The 19,065-nt window shown below is 36.1% G+C and overlaps 1 protein-coding gene and 1 non-coding gene across 4 annotated transcripts; one reads left to right on the top strand and one right to left on the bottom strand.

Moving 5' to 3' along the window:
- Positions 1-4,930: 4,930 nt before the first annotated feature.
- On the bottom strand, positions 4,931-5,002 carry TRNAK-UUU (transfer RNA lysine (anticodon UUU)). Its single transcript has one exon. It is a non-coding gene; the product is annotated as a tRNA-Lys (tRNA).
- Positions 5,003-5,515: 513 nt separating this feature from the next.
- LOC132605906 (uncharacterized) lies at positions 5,516-14,675 on the top strand. 3 transcript variants are annotated; one of them, XM_060319180.1, is made up of 5 exons: positions 5,516-7,954; positions 8,036-8,154; positions 8,245-9,038; positions 11,819-11,862; positions 14,441-14,675. In XM_060319180.1, exons 1-3 carry the CDS (start codon positions 7,429-7,431, stop codon positions 8,392-8,394), a joined length of 795 nt encoding a protein of 264 aa, XP_060175163.1. In that variant the 5' UTR covers positions 5,516-7,428; the 3' UTR covers positions 8,395-9,038; positions 11,819-11,862; positions 14,441-14,675. The 3 variants fall into 3 exon arrangements, 2 of the variants coding, with proteins under 2 accessions (XP_060175163.1, XP_060175162.1); XR_009569496.1 differs by lacking the exon at positions 11,819-11,862 and having other exon boundaries at positions 5,516-7,165; XM_060319179.1 differs by lacking the exon at positions 11,819-11,862.
- Positions 14,676-19,065: the final 4,390 nt, after the last annotated feature.

The raw sequence follows: 19,065 nt of genomic DNA, 5'->3' as shown, positions 1-19,065 counted from the left end.
TCTCTGTATGAATTATGATATGTCTATCTTGTTACGAAGCAGTCAATATGACTAATTGAATTTCCCAAGCCCAATGACTTAAACCATGTTTGTGTATATGCTCGTCTCTTATATATATATATATATTTGTGTATGTTCTAATGTACTAATACCGTAAGACATGAGGTATGCGCAAAATATACTTAATCTGTTGATTTGTTTGAGTATATGCTTGCTCATTTGACATTATTCATTGGTCACAGACTAATTCTTTTCTTTTTTTACTTCATGCATGACCTTCGCAAATGAGTCCGAGGGACTCGTCTTCCGTATTCGATGTTGGGCCAAGGCCCAACGAAATAGCATCTTCCCCTCACGGTTCAGTTCTGTCCGCAACCCCTATTCAAATAGAAACTAATTCTGGGCCGAAGCCCAATAAGGCCCAACAGCAGCAAAACAGATCCGCAACAGCCTTTTAAAAAATGGGCTGAGCCCATTCCAACAGCAACATGATTAATAGCCTGAAAATGGGTTGAGCCCATTTAACAGCATTTGCCCCCCCCCCCCCCCCCCTCTATTTTATTGTTTATTTATTTCCTTAGATAAAATGAACCTTAGCAAGATTAGTAGGTTTAGTTTTAGTAATGGGTAGTTAGTTTAAGGAAGACTAACAATTAAGCCCATAAGTTTCATTTTCTTATATATATATTAAAGTTATTTATAGTATCTATAATATTTACTTCTAGAATAATTGATAGCATAAATTCATATTTTTGGGTTAAAGGAATCATATTTCATTCTTATTATCTTAATTTCAAAACACCACTAATATGCAAAAATATAAATTCCAGTATATTTTATAAATCACTCTCCAAGCTTTGAATCGATCACACATATCTTGGCTAAGTTAATAAGAGTCAATAAAAAGAGAAAGAAAATTCACTCCCTTTGCGTCCTAGTTATAAAAAATAAGTCTAGATCTTTACATTGCCATATTCATATCATATGATTTTATTCAAAGTTAAATGTGCTAAGTCCTTTCTTAAGAGTTATCACTTATATGCTAAATATCGTATTTCCTGCGATCTTCATTTTAAAAATAGCATTTTTTATTTAAACCTTAGCAACATTTTTAAGTCTTGTCTTAAATAAAGCCTTATCATATTTCTTAAGTTTTATTTTAAGCAACATTCTTATATATTCCTTAAAAACCTTAGCAACGTTTCCTAACCCTTTTCTTAAAATCTAAAGCACCTTATTTAGCATTAATTAATTAACCTGAGTTTGGCCGGATAACCGTAGTTAGCGGATTCTAAAGGATGCCTAACCCCTTCCCCTTAGGATAATATAAAACTCTTACCTAGAATCATACCTATTAAGCAGACTATTAACGGAGGTTTAGCCAGCTTTACCTTAGTTAATAATTAGGTGCCCTAATTCACCGTAAAATCAATTAGGTGGCGACTCCTTAAAATAAGCAAAATAGGAATCTCCAATATGCTGTACTCTAATTTTAACCCGTTTAAAATGGGGTATGACATAGACTAATGAAGAGTACGAGTATGCGATATTTCAATAAGTAAGGAATGACGTTTGATGACCCTAATTAAGATTTCAAAGGCATTCGAGATAAGAGAAGAACGTTTTCCAAGAGAAGGCAAGGCATACGATATGTATCGAAAAGGAATTATGAGTAACAAGTTAATGATGATTTAATGATGCTTTGGATAAGAGTTAAAACATCTCTTAGATTGTTAATGAGGTGATAAAACAAGTGCTAAGAAGGTTCCCTAAGGATTGGAGATCAAACGAAGTGACAAGAAAAAAGGATCAGTGAAAAGATGAGTTATACGGTCGATTATACGGTCCGTATAATGGACCGCAGGATGGTCACCGTGAAGTCCCTCATGGGTGAGATTATACGGTCACTTATACGGACCGTATAAAAATATACGACCCGTATAATGAGCACATAATCGAGTGGAAATAGGGGCGATTTCACGATCACTTATACGGACCATATAAGATTATACGGACCGTATAAGTGTCCGTATACTTACCCGACAGATCTCAGATTTTTCACGCTATTAAAAAGGGACCAAGCCATTATTTTCATTTCATTTTTCATTCACACTTCAAGAACTCTTTAGAAACCCTCTCCAATCTTCATATACAAGAACACAAGAGAAATTTATGATCTACTTCATCAAAACTAAGCAAACCAAGTGTAAGAAACTCATTGAAGATCATCCAAGTCAAGAAATCTCATTGGAGATGAACTAGGGTTTTTCGCTCAAGTGAAGTATTTCCACCCAAAGCTTATTCCTACAACATCTAAGGTAAAATTTATGGTATTTCCATGTTGTTTAAGGTATTTTAAATTTGAAACAATTGGATTGTAAAAGGATATAGAAAATGGCTCTTGAATGTGGAAATAGTGTCATTTTTTAGTAATAGCTTGGGTTGAGTAATGATTCTTGATATGCTATGAGTAGAATCATGCTATAAATGATATTGGGAACATGGGATAAACATTGTATATGAGAGAATGTAATAGTGTGATATGACCATGGATATGGGTGACTTGAAGCGAATTGAAGAATATGGATAATGTAGGAGAATAAAGACTATCGTTATGATATTGTGAATGTATTATTGACGTTTGGGAGTTGATATATGATATGGAGGAAGTCGTATAAATAAAGATGCTGTCCAATTTTCTCTAGTTTTAGTCGTGTATGCTAACTATCGATTTCTAATGATAGTATAACTCTAGTGAAGGTAGAAACGTGAGCATTGAAGGAGAACGTGCAAGTGTAGAATAGTTGAACGAGAAGGTATGTAAGGATAATCCTTCTTTCATAAGGCATGGTTCTTTGGCCAAATATCTATTCTTCTATGAGCCTATGATGCTCTCCAAATGATTCTATCTTCAAAAATCTACAAAGCCTATAATTCTTGATATGTATTACGATTGTACTAAGTTCCTTATATAACGAATAATCCTATAAGGATAGATGTAATGAACGACGATAATGATGACGATGATAATGGTAAAGATGATAATGATGACGACGATAGTAGTGAAAATGCTAAAGATGCCTATGAGCTTATATGTATGTGTGCCTATGTATGGCTATTATGAAACCCCGATCGTATATGGCCGAGTAGAATATATAGATGTATATATATTTATATATATATAGATGTATATATATATATATATATATATATATATATATATATATGACAATGCGCGTGCACCACTGCAGTTGGGTACGGATAACCCTGAAGCCTTAGTAGGGCCAGGTTTGTGTAACATTGAGCCTTGGTTGGCCAGGTATGTATGATAACCGAGCCTAACCATATTCGGGTAGGTGAAACACCTAACCTTCATGGTCAGGTATGCTATGTAAATGATATGTATATGATATAGATATGAGTATGAATACAAACATGATACGAGTACGGATAAGAATATGTATATGAATACGATTATGGATACGAAATGTAAATGAGTACGGATATGAATACGGATACGGATATGGATGTATGTACACAATCACGCATTAGAAACGGAAAGTCCCTATGAAAGGCAAGTAAGTGCTTGTGACGACGATACTACTATCTTCCATATTATGCTATCTCTTATGTTGCTTATTATGCTTCTATAATGATATTGATCATGCTTTACATACTCAGTACATTCTTCGTACTGACGTCCTTTTGTTTGTGGATGCTGCGTCAGGGAGACAGTCTTGATCCATAACTATATTTCTCAGAGACTACATAACGGAGCTCCATTTCATTCAGAGCTATAGTTTTTGGTACTTATTCTTTTGTGTATATAATTATGGGCATAACGGGGTCCTGCCTCGCCTATATGATATGACATACTCTCCTTATATGCTCATAGACATGTGTATATAGTTAGATGTGTTTGGCCTTGTCGGCCTATATTTTGGATGTCATTTTGTTAGCCTCGTTGGCTTATGTACATTGCTATGAGAATTGCTATTAATGGTGATATGCATATATGTATTGTTGTCCAAGGGAACTAACTTGAATAATGGATAGAAAATATGATTTAGCTATGTGGCTCACCTAGAGGTAAATGTGAAAGTATGTTAAGAGGTGCCTGGGTGGGTTAGCACCGGGTGCCCGTCGCGGTCCTCTGGTTGGGTCGTGACAGTAAAATAGTTAAAGCATTTCCTAACTAATGTTTGTTAAGGGGTGGAAAAAGTGAGTCACGACAGATAATTTGAGATGGATGAAGTATTAGTTTATTCCTCAGGCGATTTCAGAAAGTTCCAGTCAAGAAAGAAGCAATAGAAGTATAGAATCTTATGCAGGAAGGTTATAAAAAGTCAGCAAGCGTTGCTGGTGTTAGTATTTGTTAGTTTCCATCTCAGTTTGTAACCCGTTTTTGAAGATAACTTTATCACCGACATCATCTTAAGCATTCCGATGTCTAAGGTGAACTGAAGACAAGCCACGGTAAATACTTACCGCACAAGGTATTTAAACCAAATTATGTAAACTTATAATGGGGTGAAAATGTATGTTAATTAGTAATGAATAAATGCTAAAAGTCAATATTCAAACATATGTGACACATTTATTGGTTTGATGTAAATATCGGGTACGGATAAGTTTTTACGGATAGAGGCAGCCCCCAAGAAACAGCGAGTTAAGTGTAGCATCAAGCAAAATAGTCTATATTATTTAATCATAATTTTAGATAAACATGGAATAAGAACATAATAAAAATTATAGAACCAAGTTGAATAGAGGAAAAGGTGTGTGTAATGTAGGGGTAAATATACTGAAAATAAGTTTGCAACGACCTGTTAGAGAAAAAATTGAAACATCATGTCATTTAGAAGAACTAAGACCGTAGAGAATGTTCTTCATACAGCTCAATTACAAAGTATAAAAAGAAATCAAAATTCGCCTTCTGTGGGGATCGAACCCACGACCACGTGGTTAAAAGCCACGCGCTCTACCACTGAGCTAAGACGGCTTTCATGTTGATGAGAATTAATCTTCCCCTCTGAGAATGCATACTTATTTAGCTAAAAGGATCTTACAACTTAATGGGCATATATTTTACGACAGCAAAAGTTAGCAAGCACTATCTGTTGGATTCAGTCTAAGTTTTCTAAACAATTTATTGATTATTTTGTGAGTACAACTCTAAATGTATACCTTTATTCTAATCTTCGTATTGTTCGCTTTGATTCGAGGGCCAATGTAGAGTCTTTCGCGAATGAAGGATGGACTTGTGTTTATGTGTTAAATCTTGGAAGAACTTTAAGCAGCACTTTGAATTATTCTTGAAGGAAGACATCTCTCGAACTCTTATTTTTATTGAAGACCTTTGGAGAAGACTTATGTGGATGTCGTTGCTCTCTTTTGCCTCTAGTCAAGATGTTATGTAGCTTTCAAAATGTCCTTAAAAGGGGATGTGTGACCCCTTTATATAGATGTGAGCTGGAGCTTGGGATATTTTGATCTCCAAGTAATTTTAGTGGGCCTTGGGCTTGAAGATCATAGGTTGAGCTCAAGGTTGTGAAAAGCGAGCGCTTCTGCGATTAAAGCAAGAAGCGAGGTGTAGCGCAACCCTTGCGCTTTTCTACTCTGAAACAAGGCATTGGTAAATAAGCCGCGCTTTAGCCACAGAAGCGTGAAGTGAGGAAAGCGGGGAAACGCGCTTCAGCACCTAGGGTTTTTTAAATAATTTTTTAAAGTGTTTTAACTTAAAAAACTCTTCCCGCTTCTATTTGGACTCTTATGACTGCTTCTCCTCATCTCTTTACGCCTTTTTCAAGTCTCAAGGATAGTTTTCTCTTCTCTTCCTTCTCTTCTCTTTTCTTCCTCTTCTTATTTTCTCTCTTTTACCTGTGGCTACGACTGCCAGTTTCTCTTCTTTTCTTTTATTTTTTCAGTTTTTCATTGGGTTGCTCTTTTTTCTCTTCTTCTTTTCTATCTTTTTTCAGTTCTTCGACTGGGCTGCAATTTGTTATCTCTGTTTTGTAATTTCATTCAATGTTCTGCCTAATTTTTGTCTCTGTTCTTCAATTTTTTCTCTATTTTGTAATGTTTTTCTATGTTCTGCTCTATTTTTTTTTAATCTCTGTTGACTGTTCTGCAATTTTTTTTTTGTTGTGATTGTAGTAAATTCTGTTTTTTGATTCAATGGCATCAAGCCAAAAAAAAAAAAATCTAGCTTGAGCGTATGGAGTTGCAATGGGCAGTAACACAAAAGTCCAATGTATCTTTTGTAAAGCTATATATAACGGTGGAATACATCGTCACAAGAAAACATTTAATTGGTGGGTACAGAGCTGTCAAAATATGTCCAAATGTTCCTGATTCTGTTAATGAAGAAATGAGAGAGTATGTTGTGCAAAAAATGAATTAAAAAATCCAATGAGCTATGGAGCATCTATGGTTAATCTTGTTAATGAAGATACTCAAATGGATGAGGATGATGTTGATATGTCAATGACGCCGCCTATGTCAAAGAAAGATTTCAACTAGTGGAAGTGGATCATCCACTACTAACAGTGTGAAAGGTCCTTTCAATCTTTATTTCTCTCAAAATGAAAAGGGGGTGAAGCTTCTACTGTAGATTCTTGCAGGAAGAAAAAGAGGGACCGTGCTGTAGATGCTTTTACTAGGTGGATGTATGATGCTTTCAATTGTGTAAATTACGCCGAGAGTTTTAATGAATTCATTGAGTTCGTAGGCCAATATGGCCTACGAATGATGCTCCCCACCTATCACGAAGTAAGAGTTCCTTCTCTGAAAAAAGCGGGCGGAGAATACAAACAAGGTGCAATGGCAAACTTATGGATGTTCCATAATGATGGATAAATGGACAGCAAAAAATGGGAAAATAGTCATTAATGTTTTGGTGAATTCTCCTAGAGGAAGTGTGTTTCTTGAATCTTATGATGCTAATGACTCTTGTACCGATTCCAATAACATGTTCAACTTGTTTGAGAAGACTATATTGAAAATTGAGAAGGAAAATATGGTACAAGTTGTTACTGATAACGCAAATGACAATAAAAAGGCAGGCGACATGTTGAAGGGACGAACATTTTTTGGACTCCTTGTGCTGCCCATTGTGTCAACTTGATGTTTGGTGACATTTTCAAGTTAGCCCCGTATTCTACAGGTGAACAAGTGGTTCTAGTTTACTTTTTTAACCATCAGGCTAATTGTTTATACTTATAACTATGAAAATTTGTTTTTCTAAGGTTTTTGCTAAGACTGTTAATATACATTCTTACATTAGTCAGAGGCCATTGTTGTTGAACATGATGAGAAAATACACAAACCAAAGAAATTTGGTGAAACCGGCTAAGACAAGATTCGCAATAGCTGTCATGACTTTTGCAAATTTTTTTCTTGCAAAAGAAAATTTTGAGAACCTTGTTCATGTCAACTGAATGGAGTGAGAATATCTATGCAAAGGAAGCTCTTGGGAAAGAAGTTGCGAGATATATTGTTGGTCCATATTTTTGGAATGAATGTGTTCAAGCACTTAAAGTTAGTAATCCTTTGGTTACTGTACTTTGTTTGGTGGATGGGGAGAAACAACCACCAATGGGCTACATTTATGAGGCCATGGATAAGGCCAAAGAATCTATTGAAAAGGCATTTGAAAAAGATAAGAGGAAATATGGGAAAGTTTTTGAAATCATCGATAAAAAGTGGACGGATCAACTTAATCAACCTTTGCATACAACCGCGCATATTTTGAACCCTGGGCTATCTTATATAAAAAACAAGAAGAAGGCTTTAGATAGCAAAGTGTGGGTAGGATATCATGCATGTATTGCGAGGATGGTGCCAGATGATGTCTTGCAAGACCAAATAGGGGAGGGGCTTGGTAAGTACATGGCAGCAGATGGAATACTTGGATTACCTCAAGCTATTAGAGCCAGACCTAAATTGTCACTACGTGAGCAAGTTGTTTAAGTTGTTTTTACTCTTTAGAGCTTTAACTTTTACGTTACTAACTTCTAAAATAATACCTCTACAGTTAATTGGTGGATGCAATTTGGTCATGGAGTTCCAAACTTGAAAGAATTTGCTATTAGAGTTCAAAGTTTAACTTGTAGCTCATTCGGATGCGAGAGGCATTGCAGCGTGTATGAACAGGTGAAAAGCTATATTAAATTATTACTAAACTAAAGTGTATCTCAATTTTCCTAAGTACTCCTCTTAATTACTTTCTACAACTATGTGCAGATTCATACTAAGAGGAGGAATAGGCTTGAGCTAAAGAAACTCAATGATCTAGTGTTCGTTAAATATAATAGAACATTGACACATTGTTACAAAGCTCGTGATACCATTGATCCAATTTTTTTGAATAACATTGATGAAGCAAATGAATGATTAACTGGAGCCCCCCAAAATCATGAAGAAGAAGAAGCAGTATATGAATTAGAAGGTCTCACTTTTGGTCATGTTGTTGTGGAAAGTGGAGTTGAGGAGGATATTTATGATTTTAGGAGGAGTACTTTAAGGAGAAAAGAATATTCATATTTATTTTCACTATTTTTATTCTCCATTTCGTGCGATAACGGTCAAATACTGCTGTAGTTTTAATTACTTTTGTTTTGTTGTTGATCTGAATAGACGTAATCTACTGATTCAAAATATTTTTGAAGGATCGACAGATCCAAAGTGAAATCCGACCTTTCATTTGGTATTTGACTTTATTTTAACCATTGATTGTTGTTTCATGTAACAAGCATTGAGAATTGTTTTACAAATCCCACATCGGTGGGGATGAGATTTTTTTTATTTAGGGGTTCTATTTCTACCCATAGAACCCCAATTTGGCGTTTGACAAAAAAGAGAAAGCAACCGAAAATCTCTTTGTTTGAAAAACAATCCGAACACCTAGGGTTTTCTAGCTTCTTGCTTAAAAACCATTAATTTTTGGATTAAGTTTTAAAGTATTATAAGTGTGTGCAGTTGAGTGTGGAGGAGAAAGGTCTTAGGTTCATTCTCTTCAAAGGCTGCGACCCCTAAAGGTAAACCCTGTTTTTATTTAATTACATTTTTTTAGTTATTTTAGTTTAAATTTCTGTTTGGGTTATTTTATTTGTGCTTTAGTTTGCTGTGGCAGTTCATTTGCACATTAGTATGGTTTTAGTGTAATGATTCTTATGTTTTGATGCTAGGATAACAGTAAATTATAATATTAGTATAATAGTTCATTAATTTAGCTTAAGTTCAAGATAATGTGATTTCTTTAAATATTTAGTGACTAGGATTTAACCTTAATCTAAAAAATTATTTTGAATATTTCTCTCTTTAGTTTAAGTTGTTTGGGGCTATTTGATGATATTACATGAGCCTGGTTTCCTGCTGTCTTGTTAGTCTGAAGTAGTACTGTCCAAATGAAGTTCATTTGTTTAAAAGAGATTTGATTACATTAATTTATTCATATCACCTATATATAGACATGAAAATAACTAAGTAATCTTCTAGTCTATAAATGTTGCTTATACTGGTTTCTTTGTGATTTAGTTAATTTATGAAACCTATGTGCTTGTTGCTGGACCATGGCAAGCTATTTTTTCTAAACTAGTAAACAATAAATCTTGATTGATCTTCATTTACTGTCCTGTGTTAATGGTTTGGTGCTTGTGTCACTTAAGATGAGGATAAATGAATGAAAGTTGGGTTTTGATTCTAATATAAGATTACCTTAATGTTAAAGTCATAACTAATTGGTAGATTTAAGATAAAATCTTAACCTATAGAACTTGTTGTTTTAAAAGAGGAATCTAGATTTTGTAGAAACTGATTTGATTTGAAAGAACCTAAGAATACATAGGTATTTCTAAAAGTGATTCTTTTTAAGTTTAAACTCTCTGGTAATTGGGAATTGGTTCAGTTGAGATCTTACACTAAACTTGGCTACTTCAATCAATGTAATTGGTTGTTTAAACTTACAATGAATTCAAAAGATTAGGAACTTCATGAAACCTATCCAAGCAACTTTAAATATAGACTTATTCTTTTTTCTCTGAGAATCTATTTGATTTAAACTCTACATTATGTTGGAATTTTTGGAAAGAAGTTAACTGATTGACTAAGTTAAACCATGTTTTGCTAATTTGCTTAACTCATAAGGTGATTCCTATGTGACTATGTGGGTACTCCTGATTTAAAATGATTTATTAAGGTGCAGATTCATCAGCTATAATTGAGTTCATAAGTCTAGACTGATCCTGGATATTAAGCTTATGTGACTATGCATTGAACTTGTGTCTCACCTACAAAGAACTTGTGGTTCATTTTAAAAGACTTTAGCTTAAAATAGAACTTAGTAAGTCCATGGTTTGCCTATATTTTGTAAACTTTGCTTAAATCAGGTCTGGTAAGTTGCGGAATACCCGCTTATTTGTTTGAAAACACAGGATGACCCATTTGAGTCCATTTAACTATAAGGAATTAGTTAGTGATGATTTGTGTAGTCCTTTGGAAGTAGGTACTTAAGTTAGATGACTATGCTTATGTGTTCTTTACTGAAAATGTAAAAAATGAAAAGTTAGTCTTCACATGTTGGCTTTAAGTATAAACTGGTTGCCTTTATACTTGAGAATGATTTTAAGGTTGATTTCTGGATAAATTTACTTTTGGTTTAAGATTTATAATTCCTTGTAGTATAACCTATCCTAGCATTATACAACACTTGAGTTGATTTTTTTTACTTTAATTCATAATTGTCTTGTACCTCTTTGAGTATATTGTCCCTTGTTTTCTCAGATGAGTGATTTAGTAAAACCCCGTCTCAATAAGACTTTACACTTGAGTAATTAAATAGCTAAAATAGGTGATATATAGTTTCATATTAAGGTGTGTTTGGCATGGCAACTAATATACACTACAGTCTCCTATGTATACTGTGAAATTGTACATAAGTAAGGAGGTGAAATAGTATGTGGGGATTAAGTTTGAGCCTCCCCTGATGTCTGCCATGTCTGGGGTTCCTAGAAACCCCTTGAATCTTGTGCGACATTAGGAAGAAGGAGGTAAAAGATTTCCTTTTATACTATTTTTAAATCTTTATGGGTGTATATCAATAGTATATTGGAGATATAGGTGTATATAGATTGGTATGATGCTATTCTTTCCCATTGTGTTATATTTTAAAAAGAAATGTAATGACCCATTTTGTCGTTACCATAATTCTTCTATTTTTTCCCTCGTTGACCCATTCCGTAGTCTCGTTATTGACTTGAGAAGATAGTGGGCATGACTTCCTAGGCATCGTTTTGGGCTTTGGAATGTTTTCTAGAAAAATTTAGCTTTAAATGAAAACCGTAGCCGGGAGTTGACTTTTGGGTGAACGGACATTTTTTTGAAAATCCGTCGATTCCGAGAGGTCCGAATGACCATTTGTGATTTATTGGTGGTTTTGGTTCGGTTCCTAAGTCCTTTAGTTGTGTTTTGGGACTTGGGTTAGAAAGTTGATATTTAGGCCGTTGGGGTTGACGTGGTCAACGAAGCCTCCGTTGGAAATTTTGAGCCCATGAGTGCATTTGTAGAGCATTTTTATGTACATCTGCATATTTGGTTTGTGTTCGGGAGGTTTCGGGATTGTACCAAGTGTCGTTTTCAAGTTTGGAAGACACCAGATTTTTCGGGTGTTTGGTGTGACTGCCGCAGTGGTAAGGATGGTCGCTGCAACGCCGTAGCGGTAAGGGCGACTGGTAGGGCAGTTTGACTAGCTATTTTTATGTTTTAAAGCCTCCAAAAACCCTTATTTCCTCCTATAACTTCTATTATATTTTCTTACCAGCTTGGGGGCGACTTGAGGGGTTTATGGTCAAATTTCTCCTGGAAGTAAGTTCCCTAATCCTAATCTCTTCCATTTTCCTTCCTAAGTAAGAATCCATGCTAGAAATTCCTAGAAGCTTAAGATTAAAAAGGGTTTATGGGGTTTTTCATATAAGGGTTTTAAAAAAAGATTTGGATTCCTAAGTTATGGTTAAATGTTGTTGTTCATGCTAGATAATATCATATCTAGGCTTGTTAATCATTAATCTTAGATTCTGGGGTTGATTTTCATGAAATAAAGTTAGGATTCTTAGATCCAAATTTGGGGGGTTTCATATTAATGATGATTTTGAGCATTAATTGAGTATTCCTATGATTAAAGTAATGGACTTTGACTTTTTGGCATTGAATTTGGTATTTTGGTCGTAAAATTCCCGTTTTGCCCTTTGAGACCCAGTTTTCCTAACTTAAGGGTTGAAATTTGACCCGAATAGAAAGTAGCCAATATGGGTATTATTATTCATGGTTTCTTATATAGAATTCATATGTGATAGAGTTTGATTATTTGGAGACGCTTCGAAAGATAATGCAACGTGTGGGTTCTTACATAGAATTAATATGTGATAGAGTTTGATTATTTGGAGACGCTTCAAAAGACAATGCAACATGTGGGTTCGTGGCACCTGTTCGATTGCTAGGTAGGTTATGGCTTCCCTTTCGGTAGACTCCGGTTAGTTTTCCATATTCGTGTATTGGAAGGAATGGAGAATGCATGTGTAGAAATTGGAGATTTGGGATGAAATCCTAGGATGGTATTAATGTGTGATTATGTGTTCGGGCTTGTGGCCTGTAGATTCTTTAGGATGTATGATGCGGCTTTCTTGAATATTAGTGGATTTTATGTGACTTGGGAGTAACAGGTGAACCAATTTTCTATGTCTAATGATGAGAATTCCCGTAATATGTGATTATTTGTGTTATGCCATTAATAGTGAATCTAGTTGGTAAATGGAAGGATAAAATGCACTAACGATTGTGACTGAGTTCTAGATTGATTTGTGACGAATGATTGTGAGTGTAGGGTGAGATTACTTGTTCTAAGCTAATAGGCTGATTTAGGGAAGTGGTAATAATGTATACCGATTTGATTAACCTGTTGTGTGTTTGGGACTAGTCACCCCATTGTGTTGTGATTTGATTGTTCTATTGTGCCAGCTTTATGCCATGAGTTGTAGATAACTATTGGATTTTGTTATCGTCTTGATTAAGATATTTTTAGCATACCCACTGTTGGTATTTGTGATTCGGATATATTATTGGCCTACTTACTATTGGTATTTGTGATTCAGATATATTTTTGGCATACCCACTGCTAGTATTTGTGATTTGAATATATTGTTGGCATACCTAGTGTTGGTATTTGTGATTCAGATATATTGGTAGCATACCAACTGTTGGTATTTGTGATTCAGATATATTATTGGCATACCTACTATTGGTATTTGTGATTCAGATATATTGTTGGCATACCCACTATTGGTATTTGTGATTCAGATATATTGTTGGCATACCCACTGCTGGTATTTGTGATTCAGATATATTGTTGGCATACCCGACTGTTGGTACTTGTGATACTGATCGGACTATTAATGTTGACCCATGCATTGCATGCATTCTCATCCATTCATGATACATTATTGATTTCCTGATTATAATGGATAAAACTATTTTACTTGAGTGACGTGAGATGGCCGATGTCCGATGTTCATCCCGGAATCGTTGATTGAATGAAGTTGATGCTTGATAAAACTCTTTTGCTTGAGTGACGTGTGATGGCCGATATCCGATGTTAGTTCCGGAATCGTTGATTGCATGGCCGATATTCGATGTTAGTTCCGGAATCATTGATATCGCATGGACACCGCGGGTCACCTAGAGTGCTACCGATGAGAATCCCTAGTTGGCAATGATCTGGGGTCCCGCTCGTTTATTGGGCAAAGATCCGGGATGGGTGGCACTTAGACTTCGCGAGTCTCACTGGGTTTTGCTACCGAGACGTCGATATTTCCGTCCAGAGTACATGTGTACACAACATTGGCATGACATTGCATTTGCATTCATACATCATTGCATTGCATTGCATTATGGCTTATTTGAGATGATTTAGTGTTTACCCATGATGTTGGATTCAGATTGATATATTGAGACTTGGCACAATTGAGATTTGATGCTACTTGGCGATGATGTATACTTGTCTTCGATTATCTGTGACTTTTACTGGTTGGTTTGTCTATGTGAATAGTTCGTAGGATCAGTTGTATGTTTGGCCTCTAAAGGATGTAGACTAAAGATATCATAGTGAAGAGTCGACTCCTAGACTAAAAATGAATGGTATTAATGATATATGATTGTCGTGATATTGTGGTGGATCTGGCTTGTGGTTATTAGTGGAAGGTGAATGAGTTAAAAGTCTTGGTGTCATATTATGCGAGAAATTGATGTAGGACGTGATTTAGTTACTGACCGTGTTTATTTGTGACTTCTTTTACTGATATGTGTCTCTAACCATTGTCGGCGTATAATACTTACCCAGTACTCATTGATTGTACTGATACTGCTCTTGCTACACCCTTTTCGGGTGTAGAGTGTTTCAGGTGATTGATTGCAACATGTTCGGAGATGCGCGGTGCCTAATCTAAAGGCCTCCTCCTATTTCATTTCGGGATGGAGGTTGAGTTTTATAGTATTGTTGTAATCCGTATCATTTAGCTGCTCTTCTACTAGTTTAGACCAGGTCGTGGGAACTTGAAAATAATCTTCATTTATTTAACGGTTGTAAATATTCTCAAATTTGGAGTTTATTAGGTAATTGATTTCCACTGTTAATTGTACTTAGTTATTGGAAATATTTTGAAATTGTCTTTACTTGATTAATGTGGTATTCATTGAGGGTTCGCTACCAAGAAGGGCAAGGTAGGTGCCCGCGCAATCCTAAATTGGGTCATGACAAGTTTGTGTCAAAGCCTAGGTTACCGGTCTACTAGGTACAAGAGCAAATTTGTAATGGAGTCTCGTGGAATGATACAGAGACGTTTGTACCCATCCGCGAGAGGCTATGAGACATCGTGGGAAAAACTCCATTCATTCCTTCTATTCGTGCTAGTTCGGTCAAATTAGTATCTCGGCGAGTCCAATTGCTATCTGGGCGAATCCAATTGTTATCTGTGTATCCTTATTTTATCCTCCCTCGAATGATAATCACTCGCCCTCATGAGTTTGATCTCATATATTATATGGTGGTATGGTATGAGAGGTGTCATCTCGGTTCAGATGCACGGCCTAGTTCAGTTCTAGCTTGTGAAGAAGGTTTCGACTTCGATAAGGTTTGTGATAGTATGCGTGGCATGGGTGAACTTAAGGCAGACAATGATTTCTCAATGGTTAAGTTTTTAGTATTGGTATGCGAGGACTAGTGTGAGTTCGCTCGGGATTACCAGATTTGACGAGTATAGTGATTGCGTGTGCTAGATAAGAGAAGTTGAGAATAAGTACTAAAAGGATGATATTGTGAGAGAGAATAGAAAGTCTGAATTCTTAAAGGGATTGGTATTGGTAGTTGGATAGAAGATTCTTGAGCACTAAGAAGGAAATAATTGGTATCGGGCATGCTTATGAGAATGTGTTTGTGACTGTTATAAGAGTGGATTCCGTATTCTAGTGCGATGAACCGAATTGGGTTTTGACGTGATTGTATGTTAAGTGGTTCGTAAGCCCTTTCAGATAAAGATGTGTCTTCGGACATTCGCGTTTAAAGAAATGATAAGGATTTTATAGAATCAAGGTCTAGTAGTTTGAGGGTGATGTTACGGATAGACATGGTAGACGTGCAAAAGGACTAAGTGTTGAGATTTATGAAAGTGGTTACATTGTGGGCCTATGGTAATTGATGGTTAATTGAAAGGATGAGTTTAGGGCTGTACGAGAGTGAGATTCTAGTAACCAAGCAACTGTTAAGAGTTATGTCCAGTATCGGATTGAGGCTGAGAGCCTTTGTACTTGTTGTGTAGCTTCAGTGAGTTTTATTATTTATCGGTGTTGTTATCCTGTTGAGTTGATGATATAGTCACTTGAATGGTTAGGTGTGTTAGGGTTCGACAATGGAGATGTTCTAATTTAGTGAATCAGAGATGAGGATTAAACCTATTCAAGTTATATGGATCATTTTGGAATTCACAATAAGGAATGGAATAAGGGAACCTTGGTAGAGGAAAGTGGGTCATTGTAGGCCAAGTATGTGCGTCGTCGGATTTAGAGGTTAGTCGGTTTAGACTTCGATGCGTTGAAAGGAAACTCTAATGTGTAAAGTGTGTGGTGTGATTCTATCTCCAAGGTTAGTTCAGCAGTGTGCAAGACTTATGATTTTGCGGTAATTGATTTAGTGGATTCAAGAATTGGTTAGTGTTGGTCGAGTGTTGGAAAGAATGAGGTACATCGTTGGAAGTACTTGAGTCTACTTAAATTGTGGTATTGTGGTCTAGCATGGAATAGAAGAGCTTGTGATTGTTGCATGATTTTGAGGAAGCAGTCTACAGAATAGGTAAGTGATAAGAAGTTGTGACCAGTGGCTAAGTGAGAAGTAAGATTTCAGGTCCCGAGGGGTTGAGTTTATCGTAAGTGCCTTGTATGTACCCCTTGGACAGTTTCGCAGTACGTTATGGTGGAAGAGTTAGCATGAGTTTAAGAGAAAGAATTTGTAGAAATTCTTAGTATGTTATGGCTATCAGTGTTTCCAATATGGGATCGTGTTGTGTTAAGTGTTTTACGTTATGAACAAAATTGATGGAATGACTCCGCATATTATGGGTCTGAAGTGATTATGCTTGTTAGCACCAGGAATTGTGAGATTGTGATGCTTTCAGAAGTATTATGGGTTATTGAGGTATTGCAATGGAAAGTTTGGTAGTTAAAAGATTGATTTATGAGTACATATGTCCTTAGTGTCAGAAAATTCGAGTTGTACTGGGTATGCGTATTGAGTAATGTTAAGGAATTTGAGGTTGCATTCGCCAGATTTAATTATCCGATGCCTTGAGAACAATTTGGATAAGTTTCATCTTTTAAAGGCGAGAGCGGTAGCTTATAGTTTGCTATGCGCAGTAAGAATGTGATGGGTTTCGGATCTTGGAATTAGTTTGTGTGGTTGCTGATATATTCTTAAATGGTGCGTTCATTGTGGGTCATTAGGGTTTGAATGGAAATGGTTAAATTGAGGTTGTAACTCCAAGAGTACTTATGGGTTCCAAATAAATCAGTTTAATGGATGTGATAAGGGAAGCCTGATTTTTCAGGTTTGTTATTAGTAGTCCTTGTGGTATCTCACCAGAGTTCGCCTTTCGGTTAGTACAATGGGTTGTAATGATAATGTTTGTGCTTCAGAGAGATTCTAGGATTGTGATAAGGCTCCGTTCTGATCATTGAATGTTGGCAGATCTTGCTCTATGCAGTACTCAATGGTAAGTTCCTAGATAAGTGATTTGAAGAGTTAAGAAGACTTAAGACTGACCAAGTTGGCTACGAGAAAGATAAGTTTCGATAAAATAGCTTAGAGTTTTCTGGAAGATTTAGGATTCTCTTTTGGGAAGAGTAAGTCATGGTTTCGGTTTGTATCGTATATTTCTAAGAAATTGTGATTTAAGGAACGACTTGAAAAAAAAGGGTGAAACAACAGGATTAGCTAGCTCAGAATATCTTTACCAGTTCAGAAAGTACTATGAATTGGTTATGTCTAAAGGTTCGTGCTATTCGATTAATGTATGTGAGGTGATTTCCTTGGTTGTCGTAAGATTCTCCTACTCTCATCCTTCGCTCGAGGACGAGCGATTATTTAATTAGTATCTGATGCAACGACCCGTTTTGTCGTTACCGTGATTCTTCATTTTTTCCCTCGTTGACACGTTCCTGAGTCTCGTTAGAACTATTTTGACCCAAGAAGATAATTGACATGACTTCCTAGGTATCGTTTTGGGCTTTGGAATGTTTTCTCGAAAAATTTAGCTTTTAGCGAAAATCGTCGACCGGGAGTTGACTTTTGGGTGAACGGACTTTTTTTAGAAAATTCGTCAATTCTGAGAGGTCTGGATGACCATTTGTCATTGATTGGTGGGTTTGGTTCGGTTCCTAATGCTCTCAGTTGCGTTTTGGGACTTGGGTTGGAAAGTTGATATTTAGGCCGTCAGGGGTTGACTTGGTCAACAAAGCCTCTGTTGGAAATTTTGAGCCCACGAATGCGTTCATAGAGCGTTTTTATGTATATCTGCTTATTTGGTTTGTGTTCGGGAGGTTCCGGGTGTCGTTTTCAAGTTTGGAAGACACCAGATTTTTCGGGTGTCTGGTGTGACCGCCTCAGTGGTAAGGGTGACCACTGCAGTGGTAACCGCTGGAGCGGTAAGGGCAACCGCCGGAGCGGTTGACGAGCAGTTTTTATATTTTAAAGCCTCCAAAAACCCTTATTTCCTCCCATAACTTCTATTATATTTTCTTACCAGCGTGGGGGCGACTTGAGGGGTTTATGGTCAAATTTCTCCAGGAAGTAAGTTCCCTAATGCTAATCTCTTTCATTTTCCTTCCTAAGTAAGAATCCACGCTAGAAATTCCTAGAAGCTTAAGATTAAAAAAGGGTTTATGGGGTTTTTAATATAAGGGTTTTAAAAAAAGATTTGGATTCCTAAGTTATGGTTAAATGTTGTTGTTCATGCTAGATAATATCATATCTAGGCTTGTTAATCATTAATCTTAGATTCTGGGGTTGATTTTCATGAAATAAAGTTAGGATTCTTAGATCCAAATTTGGGGGGTTTCATGTTAATGATGATTTTGAGAATTAATTAAGTATTCCTATGATTAAAGTAATGGGCTTTGACCTTTTGGCATTGAATTTGGTATTTTGGTCGTAAAATTCCCGTTTTGCCCTTGAGACCCTATTTTCCTAACTTAAGGGTTGAAATTTGACCCGAATAGAAAGTAGCCAATATGGGTATTATTATTCATGGTTTCTTATATAGAATTCATATGTGATAGCGTTCGATTATTTGGAGACGCTTCGAAAGATAATGCAACGTGTGGGTTCGTGGCACCTGTTCGACTGCCAGGTCGGTTATGGCTTCCCTTTCGGTAGACTCCGGTTAGTTCCCAATATTCGTGTAGTAGAAGGGACGGAGAATACATATGTAGGAATTGGAGATTTGGGATGGAATCCTAGGATGATATTGA

The sequence above is a fragment of the Lycium barbarum genome, chromosome 8 (genome assembly GCF_019175385.1).
Source record: "Lycium barbarum isolate Lr01 chromosome 8, ASM1917538v2, whole genome shotgun sequence".
Taxonomy (NCBI): domain Eukaryota; kingdom Viridiplantae; phylum Streptophyta; class Magnoliopsida; order Solanales; family Solanaceae; genus Lycium; species Lycium barbarum.
Note: the sequence above shows the minus strand (reverse complement) of the source record. Positions and strands in the feature narration are given on the sequence as shown.

Bases quoted from the DNA above. Each gene is read 5' to 3' on its own strand.
- LOC132605906 (XM_060319179.1), top strand. From the start codon at position 7,429: ATGTCAACTGAATGGAGTGAGAATATCTATGCAAAGGAAGCTCTTGGG. The intron at 7,955-8,035 runs GTGAGCAAGTTG...ATACCTCTACAG, and splicing joins CAGACCTAAATTGTCACTAC to TTAATTGGTGGATGCAATTT. The intron at 8,155-8,244 runs GTGAAAAGCTAT...AACTATGTGCAG, and splicing joins ATTGCAGCGTGTATGAACAG to ATTCATACTAAGAGGAGGAA.